At 59.1% G+C, this 9,672-nt stretch overlaps 1 protein-coding gene across 1 annotated transcript; it reads left to right on the top strand.

Annotated features, from left to right (window-relative positions):
- Nucleotides 1–1,287: 1,287 nt before the first annotated feature.
- SH2D3C (SH2 domain containing 3C) lies at nucleotides 1,288–9,315 on the top strand (the record flags this gene model as incomplete). Its single annotated transcript, XM_010180146.1, has 10 exons — nucleotides 1,288–1,365; nucleotides 3,148–3,276; nucleotides 3,581–4,029; nucleotides 5,639–5,763; nucleotides 6,102–6,664; nucleotides 6,882–6,997; nucleotides 7,130–7,301; nucleotides 8,011–8,122; nucleotides 8,791–8,997; nucleotides 9,140–9,315. Coding segments are annotated over 10 exons (2,127 nt in total), but the record flags the coding sequence as incomplete, so codon positions are not given.
- Between the last annotated feature and the right edge of the window lie 357 nt (nucleotides 9,316–9,672).

Genomic DNA, 9,672 nt, shown 5'->3' with positions numbered 1-9,672 from the left:
AGACAGAGAGCCCTGGGAATTGCCTTTGCATGGGGGCTGCCCCTATCGCACAGCAGCACTGAGGAATTCCCCAGCCCCAGGACTGTGAAACAGCCCATCAGGGTGCTGAACATGACAGAGGAGCTCTCCTTTCTCCAGCCAAGCCAGCTTGGCTGCTGATTGGGATTCCTCAAACGGAGCTTGGCATCATCTCTGGCAGCTCCTGAGCTGGTTTGTCTGGTGCGGCTGGTTTGGAGAACTGCTCAAATCCTAGTTTCTTCCCGCTCAGCTGTAAGAGGCCTTGGGGCTCTGTGTGCAGGAGGCCAGCACCACACAGTCAAGCTAGGTGCTACCAAGAGCCAAGGCTTTTCCCCACATGCAGCCCACTAGTATGCAAGACCTCACATCAGGTCATACATCTTTTGATGTCTTCTTGGCGCAGCCGGGAGTGCCAAGCGGTGCCCTTTCCAGTGCGGCGCTCAGACATCCGCTGACACACTCCTGACGGCGCTGGGCTGGCCAGCATCCCCTTGCATTGCCGTGCTGTGCCTCGCCGGCGCCCGGCCAGCTGGCAGCCTGCAACCCGGCCTCCTCTGAGACATGCTACTGAGCAGAGCAAAGTCAATCGGTGCTGAAGGGCTCAGAGGCTGGAAAAGCACGTCCCTCCGCAGCACATGGGTCTTTTGCACACAGGGTTTGTGGTGAGTGCAGCTCCTGCACAGAGATTGGAGAAGCCAGGTGATTTCTACATTTTGGCAGAGTGCAAGATGCACAATGACCAGTTTCCAGAGTTGCATCATGCCAAGAAAAAGGGCACCCCATGATCAGTCTCCTGCTGCCTCTCCAGCTATCATAGCTCCAAGCAGTGGCTTTTTGGTGGCCATGCAAATCAGATGGGACCTCATTGCCCAGCGGAGGAGCCAGAGGGACAGTGCCCTCCACATGGCAGGAGAAGGTGGCCCTGGCACTTTCTGCTCACAACCTGTCTCTTTCACCCATCTGCAAGTTTCAAAACCTCTCTCACCTCTCCCAAACCTCCTGTTCTCTCCTGCTAGCTTAGCACCTGGCTCCTGGCACAGATGCCAGCCGGCTGCTGCCCAAATCCAGGCTTGGAGATGCCGGGCACAGCTCAGCTGGGTTTGTGTTTGTTATCCTGTGCATTTGCATGGGGAGGATTTGGGGGAAAACCCAGGCACACAATGCTGAGCAAAACAGGCACTAATCCCTGCTCCAGGGGCAGCAGGGGGATCATCAGCTTCAAACTGCTCCTGGCTCAGCTCTGACAGCTTTAGCCCTGGTTACCTGCAGAAGACAGGCTGCCGCTCTCCGGGGAGCAGGTCCTGCCCTCCCGAGGGCTCCTCCCAGGAGGTCCCTTCCTGCCTCAGAGTTTGGGGTGAGCAGCGCTGCAGCCAAGGGTCCCCAAACGCTGCTCGGCCAAGCTAGGACTGCTGGTGTCAGTGGATGGGTTGTCATGGAAACGGCATCTGCTCGGCCTAGGCCCCCCGGGAGGCAGCTGGACTTCAGCAGCATCCGCCGGCTACCATTTATTTTTAATAGAGTTCAGCGGCACCAGGTGGCTTTGTCTCCTCGAGGGCCCCAGAGCAGCAGAGAGCACTCGGCTCCCTGCAGCCCTCGGGCAGGAGGGGACACCCCACGCGGCTCCTGGTTCAGGTCCCCATGGCTCCTGCGAGCAGGACCCTCTAATGGGGAGGACAGACGCAGTTGGATGAGCAACTCCGAGTTCAATCCGTGCTGTTTCCAAACGCTGCTTCCACTGTCCCAGCACCTTTTGACTTGATAGGAGTTGGGGAGGGAGGAGCAGGGGCAGGTCCAGGCTGGTGAGGGCAAGCCCTGGAAAGCATGATCCATCACACAGGCCCTGCACTGCCTCCTTCCACCTCCCCAGGGCCCACAGGACAGCATCACTGCCTGGCTTGACTGATGAAAGCAGCTACCACAGGGAGGTGAAGGAAGGGGGGAAGCAGGGCTAGGCTCCTGCTGAGGGACTTGGGGGAGTGCCAGGAGCCCCCCAAGAGTGGTGGGTACAAGGCAGGAGAGTGGGGCAGTGCTCTACACTTTTCCCTGCTCACAACTCCTAGAGGAGCAGAGGGAATAAATACAAGTGTTGGGCAAAGGGGTCAGCTTCGTGGCAGGTCCCCAGTGTGTTGGTGTGAGGCTGCAACCCATGATGCTCTGGGGAACCAGGCACTAAGCGGGGCCACCATGAGTGCCAGCCATGAGTGGCTGCTCCTGCAGCAGCGCCAGAGCCGTGTCAGCAGGGTTTCAAGCCTGTGCCTGCCCTCCGAGACAGCATCCCGCCCTAACGAACGCCACGGCGCCAGGCCAGCCTCCTCACGCTGGCACTGCCACCAGAGCTGGAGCCAGGCCACCGAGCCACCCTTGCTCATGGGAGCAGTGGAACAGGACACCCTGCCATCCCCGTCAAAGCTCCCTGGTCCATGGCACACACATCCCCCTTGCAGGACCACACACATGTCCTGGATGCAGGGGAAATCATGGCACTAGCGGTTGCACCATGGCAGGGCCCCTCTCAAAGAGCCAACCAAGGGAAGTGGCTTCATGTGGGGAGCACGTGGGAACCCCGAATCTGCACTCTCCTCCTCAAACAAGGATCATCTCCACCATGGTAGCAGCTCAGCATCCTCGGCTGCCCTCTGGGAACGCTGGCCAAGCAGCAGGCAGGGAGCTCAGCCAGCTCCAGCCGAGGGAGACATGATGACATGACGCCATCCCTTATCTTTCTGGGAGGGAAAAGGGAGGGGGCAAATTGCATCCTCCAGGCTCAGGTGCACCAGTGCCTGTAAAAGCTAATTTTGATGCAGAAGGTTCCCTTTACATTTGTCATTACTATTCATGCCTCCATCAAGGCTAAACACAGCGAGTTAACCCTTTGGAGGGGGGACCGCAATGGATGTTTCAGAGAGGATTAATAATGCAGTTTTCCTCCTGGAAGAGTGCTTCCTGCAGTGGTTCAGTCCTGGAGATGCTCGAGAGGGACCTGGGGCAGGTTTTCTCCTGCTCAACCACACTCGGCTCTGAGCTGGGGCAGAGGGGCAGCACACCAGGGCTGGTGGTCAGGCACGATGGGGATGTGCCACCAGGAGACCCTCTAGTACACTGGCTGACACTGTCTCCTCCCCTGTACAGTTCTCCAAGGAGAAATACATCCTCGACTCGTCACCAGAGAAGCTTCACAAGGAGCTGGAAGAGGAGCTGAAGCTGAGCAGCACTGACCTGCGCAGCCATGCTTGGTACCACGGCCGCATCCCCCGGGAGGTGAGGAGGGGAAGGTGGGTGGCTCTGGGCACCCTTTGCTTGGGCTGCTCAGGGACAGCACTCCAGGGCCACTCAAGACCACCAGCCTGTCCTCCTGGGAAGCCTCTGGGCAAGGGCTCCGTCAGCCCTGAGCTGCTGGGTTTTGCCATGTGAAATGCCCTCTTGTGCTCGGAGCCATGGGCAAGGGGAATGAGCCAATGCCGCAAATGACACCCACCTGGAGCACCCACCCATGCCCCCCAGTCCATCCACTGTAGCCCCAAGAGTGTGGCCATGCCTGAGCCGCTGCCTTGTCCTCTGCCAGGTGTCAGAGAGCCTCGTGCAGAGGAACGGTGACTTCCTCATCCGCGACTCACTCACCAGCCTGGGTGACTACGTCCTGACGTGCCGCTGGCACAACGAGCCCCTTCACTTCAAGATCAACAAGGTGACGGTCAAGTCCAGCGACGGCCATACCCGTGTCCAGTACCTCTTTGAGCAGGAGAGCTTTGACAACGTGCCCGCCCTCGTCCGCTTCTACGTGGGCAACCGCAAGGCCATCTCCGAGCAGAGCGGAGCCATCGTCTACTGCCCCATCAACCGCACCTTCCCCCTGCGCTACCTGGAAGCCAGCTATGGGCTGGCCAACGGGAAGCATGGGGGGTCCCACAGCCCCACCACCCAGAAAGGGGGGCACATCAAGAGGAGGAGCATCACCATGACGGACGGCCTGACAGCAGACAAGATCACCAGGGCTGAGGGGTGCCCGACCAGGTGAGTGTACATCTCATGCTGGCTCAGCTGAGCTGATGAACCTCTGTGAAAGCGACAGGGCCATGCTTATCACTGCTATTGGGAGTGTACAGAAGGGGTTTGGGATCAGGGATGGAATAGCGAGACCAGGAGAGATATGGGGGGAGGAACTGGTACCCAGCTGGAACTGGGGTTTTATCTCGGGCCAGCTGCCAACCACACTGAGCCACCGCCGCAGGCACCCAGTGAGCAGACATGACTTTAGCTTCGCAGGCCAGAAGGCACAAAGTGTTTTACAATCACCCAGTCCAGGATTACCAGCGTGTCAGGGCTTGTCAAAGGCAGGTAGCCAAGCCTTCCCAGGCAGATGTGAGAGGAGAGCCAGTCCCAGCCACCAAGAAGGCATTTGTTGGTTTATTTTTGAAGGGGTTTTTTTTAAGTTTTAGAGCCCATTCCGTTCAGCTGAAGCACTTGCAGGGAGTTACCAAGCAGAGGTGAAAGCCTGATGAGCAGGAGGAGTCCGATAGAGCTGGGGGGTCTGTGCAGCCCCCAGATCACAGCATCCACACAGTGACCTGCTCGCCCTAACCTTGGAGCAGTTGGGCTTTTTCAGAGGTGAAGGAGGATATTTCCTCTGTGCTGCTTTCAGCAGCCTCAGGCTGCCTGGAGCCTGACGGAGAAGGCAGAGCCATGCGTACATCCCCACATGCAGCAGCCAAGGGGGGACCCATTTACTTCTGCCCCACAGCCCATCCCTGACCCAAGCCACTTTCTCACCACCCCAACCATCTCAGCCCAAGGGCAGGGTGAGAACATGCCAGCAGAAAACAGACAACCAACTGTTATGGCAGGGAGAAGGAAAACACTCAGACTTCCAGGGGAGCATATGTGTTTCCAGAAAAAGAGCCCAGATCCATCAGTCTTTCCCCACCGCGCACATTTTCCCCAAACCCCTTATCACTGCCACTGCTCTCCTGTCCTCCTCCCACTGCAAAGGCACAGCACTCAAGGCCAAACACCAGCAGCCCTCACCCATGGCAGGGAGGACAGTGAATTACCCGCTGTGCCTCCCTGTGGTCCTCCCCATGCTCAGCCCACCCCACACACAGCATCTTTTGCAGCACCATTGACACACTACATTTGCATCAAGCCTCAGCTGCTGCCTCACCAGCTTTGGTTAGAGCAACAGCTAATCTACCCAGCCCAACACAGCTCTCAGGTGGAAATAGAGTACCACTTCCAGCATCAGGTACCACCTTGCAACACAACCCTAGAAAACTACCCACTGTGACTTCTTCACCAGACCCACATCCCCACAGCAACCCATCCCTCACCCCAAAGCAGTACCTTGGTGCCAGGACATCCCTCTCCTCTGCTCCCCAGGACCAAGCTCCCTGTAGGCAGAGCTGCCTCTGCTTTATAGAGGCTCTGACCTCTCCTGCCCCCAGCTGCCTGCAGGGACTGCTCGCTCGTTGCTCCAGCTGAGCTCGTTAGGAGTTCAGCTCATTATGGAAGCTGTGGAAGGAGGTGATGACCCGAAGGGAGTTGACGGGGTGGCAAATGGTCATCCCAGCATCTCTACCCGGGCCCTGTTTTTGGGACTAACCTGCCCTGTCTGCCCCCTCCCCAGTGTGTCGCTGCCCCACCACCGAGACATCATTCGCAACTGTGCCGTCAGCGTGGACCAGATCCAAGACCTGCACTCCCCAATGTCCCCCATCTCCGAGAACCCAGCGTCACCCGCCTACAGCACGGGTATGCATTGCCCCTCCACCCCACTGGGGATATGGATCAGGCTGGGATTGGCATGGGTGTGATGGCAGGGACCTGGGGAGGGGGATGGAGCTGCCTGTAAAGACAAGCTCCTGTATCACTCACTGCTAGTGAAACCCTGTCCTGACAGAGCTCCTGAGCTGAGGATGGGACCTCAGCTGGTCCTCAGTCGCATCCTGCAGCTCTCCTGGGGCTGGCTGAGTCCATTTGGGCAGCAGGGCTTTCCCTGAGCTCTACATCCCTGGGCCGCTGCATCTGTGGTCCCCACGCATGTGCGTGTTTCCAGGCTCTGATAACCAGGTTCCCTCTGCTCCCTGCAGTTACACGGCTAAAGCCACACGGGATTGCCCCAGCCTCTCCGGTCATCAGAAGGTCCAGCGAGCCCCAGCTGTGCCCAGGGAACAACAGCAAAGCCCTGCCAGACCCTGCCCACAGCACCCACTCGACTCCCTGCCATGGGTATGCCCGTGCCTCCCCGTCTCCCTCCGTGAACAGCTACAGTGACCCGGACACGGGGCATTACTGCCAGCTCCACCCCACCTCGCCCCTCAGCAGAGACCGGCCAGCTCATGACACCAAGCAGCTGCCAACAAAGAGCTATGTGGAGAGGCTAAAGGTGGAGGAAGGACAGAGAGTGACTGTGGAGAACGGCTCCAGGGAAGCAGAGGCAGGGCAGAGGCTGAAAGGAGAGCTGGACTACATGGGCTTTGTGCCCCCCACCATGGAGACAACCTCCTCCTTCAACCCTGCGGCCTTCCAGTCCCTGCTGATCCCCATGGAGAACAAACCCCTGGAGATGGCCGTGCTCAAGAAGGTCAAAGAGCTGCTGGCAGAGGTGGACGTGAAGACGCTGGCCAAACACATCACCAAAGTGGATTGCCTGGTATGGCCAGGGCCAGGCGGGAGGGACAGGCACCGCTGCCCTCTGATCTGGGTTTGGCAGGGGATCAGAGCACTCTTGAGTATTGGAGCATCCCTGCTGGGCTCTGCCACGCCGCATCAGCCAGGGCAGGCAGAGTCTGGGCTGGGACAAGAGGCTGCCCGAGGCTGCTTCAGCCTCAATTAACAAGGGTCTAATCAGCTCTCACCTTTCTTGCCAGGTCGCCAGGATATTGGGTGTGACGGCAGAGATGCAGCGGCTCATGGGAGTGAGCTCCGGCATGGAGCTGCTCACCCTGCCCCACGGCCACCAGCTCCGCCTCGACCTGCTGGAACGGTACGGCACGGCACAGCGCGGGCAAGCCCACCACGCTCCCCTGCACAGCACAGTCCAGCTCCTGTGGAGGAGCCCCAGGAGCATCCCTGTCCCTCCTGTGCTGACCTCACTCTGTGTCTCGCCCCACGGCAGGTTTCATACCATGTCCATCATGATCGCCGTGGACATCCTGGGCTGCACAGGCAGCACGGAGGAGCGGGCGGCCCTGCTCCACAAAACCATCCAGCTGGCTGCCGAGCTGAAGAGCACCATGGGGAACATGTTCAGTTTTGCGGCTGTGATGAATGCCCTGGAAATGACACAGGTATGGGGACACTCCCTTTGTCCTCGTGGCCTGGATGCAGTCACCTTGCCCAAAACACACCCCTCTCCCCACATCCTGCAGGCTCCAACACCCATCAGGGTGGGAGAAGGGGGAAAATGCCCGGAGTAGAAGGTGTGGGGCCACATATGCTGGGGTGTAAGCAGGGGAAGGGAAGAGCCGTCCCCTCCGTGGAGCAGACAGCCCATTCCCGCTGGGATCCGATTGTTTGTCTGTGGTTGGGCTTTTTTGTTTTGCGCTGGGCTGTGTTCCTGGGAGGAAATGAATCTCCCCTCCGGTACAATACAAATCAGTCTCAAGGCTGTGGCAGCAGCGTCGCTGGGCCACACTGCTCCCTTTGGAAGATGAAAGGAGATTAAAATTCAATTTTAAATCGAGCCCAGCTGGGAAGTCTTGCTTCCTGCCTGCACAAAGGAGGCAGAATGCCTGCCCCTTCCCTGCGTCTCATCTTCAAGGCCGCTGCAACGCAGGGAAGCTGCTGTCCTGGGGCACAGGGAGGGGGAAGAAATCCCGAACCCAGCCTCGGTGCCAGAGATGCGCCGTCTCTGGCCATGAATGCTGTTTGAGGAACAACGAGCACTGCTCTGTACAAGGCTGGTGGCCATGGCTCCAGGGCCAGGCTGTGCCCCCCTGGGAGTACCCTGTGAGCTCACTGCCCCCAGCACCCTCCATCTGCCCCATCTGCTTTCAGATCGCCCGGCTGGAGCAGACCTGGGTGGTGCTGCGGCAGCGGCACACGGAGGGGGCAATCCTCTATGAGAAGAAGCTGAAGCCATTCCTGAAGAGCCTGAATGAAGGGAAAGGTAACGGGAGCAATTCCCCTTCTCTCACCCACCTACTCCTTCCAACTTCATCCAGTTGGAGGGGGACGCATTTGAGAGTTCTGACCCCCTCCCAGCCGGTGCCAGATGCTTCCCCTCTGGCTGCTGGACTGCCCCAGCATCCAGCAGGGCTGTTTGGCCTCAGCTGCCCCTTCCTTCCCAAGGAAGCATTTCATAATGAAATAAAACCAGCAGCTGGGCACAAACACGACCCAGCCAAGCCAAAGCTTTGCGCTCGCATGGTGGTGTTTGCCAAGCCGAGGGGACAGGACAGTTAGTCGGGGAAGATGAAAAGCCACATCTCTCCAACACCCAGTGCTCTGGGCTCTGCAAACATGCTCCCCATCACAGCCCTGGGAAGCGTAGACGCAGCCCGAGCAGGAACAGCAGCGTTCTCCTCTCAGCATAACCAGAAAGCCCAGCTGGGAGGGGCTGGTGTTGAACGCAGCGATGGCCCCAAGCACAGCGATCGCAGAGCCACAGCCACTGCTGTGCTACAGCTGAGCCTTAAATCCTCTCCCGGGAGCACAGTGGCAGCCTGGCTTTGCGGGGCTGTGTGGACACGAGCGCTTCATGGGTCTGTGGCAAATGGGGAGGATGATGCAGGGACACGGGTCTGTGTGGGTTCCTCAAGGTGCCTCTCTCCACAGAAGGGCCGCCGCTGACCAACACTACCTTTCCCCACATCATGCCCCTTGTGACTCTCCTGGAGCGGGACGAGGCTCTCACAGACAGACCTGAGCCCTGGGAGACCACTGACAACGGTGTGGAGGTGGTCATGGCTCACCTGGAGGCTGCACGGATGGTGGCCCACCATGGCGGGCTCTACCACACCAACGCCGAGGTGAAGCTGCAGGGTAAGCGATGGGGGTAGCATAGCCCGTTTCCCTCTGCCACATTCCCAGTGTGCAGCTCCAGCCCAGCACCAAGTGGAGCATCCCACAGGTGCAGGGTACCCATCCCATCCCATCCCGGGGCACTGACTCTCCCTCTCTGCAGGTTTCCAGGGTAGACCGGAGCTATTGGAGGTCTTCAGCACCGAGTTCCAGCTGCGGCTGCTCTGGGGCAGCCGTGGGGCTGAGAGTAGCCAGGCCGAGCGCTATGAGAAGTTCGACAAGGTCCTCACAGCCCTGTCCCACAAGCTGGAGCCAGCAGTGCGCTTCAGCGAGCTGTAACCCCACCGTGAGCTGGGAGACCCCTCCAGCTCCCAGCCTGTGTCCCCCCAGCAGCTATGGGGCAAGGGGTGGGGCCAGGCACCCAGCACCAGAAGAAGGAGAGATGGGGCACAGAAAAGAGACAAAGAGGAGGAAAAGCAGCCACCTCCCATCTACCATCCACCTCCTTGGGACCTGACAGGCCAGGGGGTCCGCACCGCTGCCCTGAGGGACATCAGCACCAGTGTCCACCATGCAGCCCTGCCGAGGTCCATGACTACACAGCGCCCCTCACCTTGCCCTTTGGTTTCGTTTCTTTTCCATCTCCGTCTTGCCCACAGCTGCTGGATCCTGCTTGTAAATACATTTTCCCAATCA

The sequence above is a fragment of the Mesitornis unicolor genome, unplaced genomic scaffold (assembly GCF_000695765.1).
Source record: "Mesitornis unicolor isolate BGI_N332 unplaced genomic scaffold, ASM69576v1 scaffold33132, whole genome shotgun sequence".
Taxonomy (NCBI): Eukaryota; Metazoa; Chordata; class Aves; order Mesitornithiformes; family Mesitornithidae; genus Mesitornis; species Mesitornis unicolor.
Note: the sequence above shows the minus strand (reverse complement) of the source record. Positions and strands in the feature narration are given on the sequence as shown.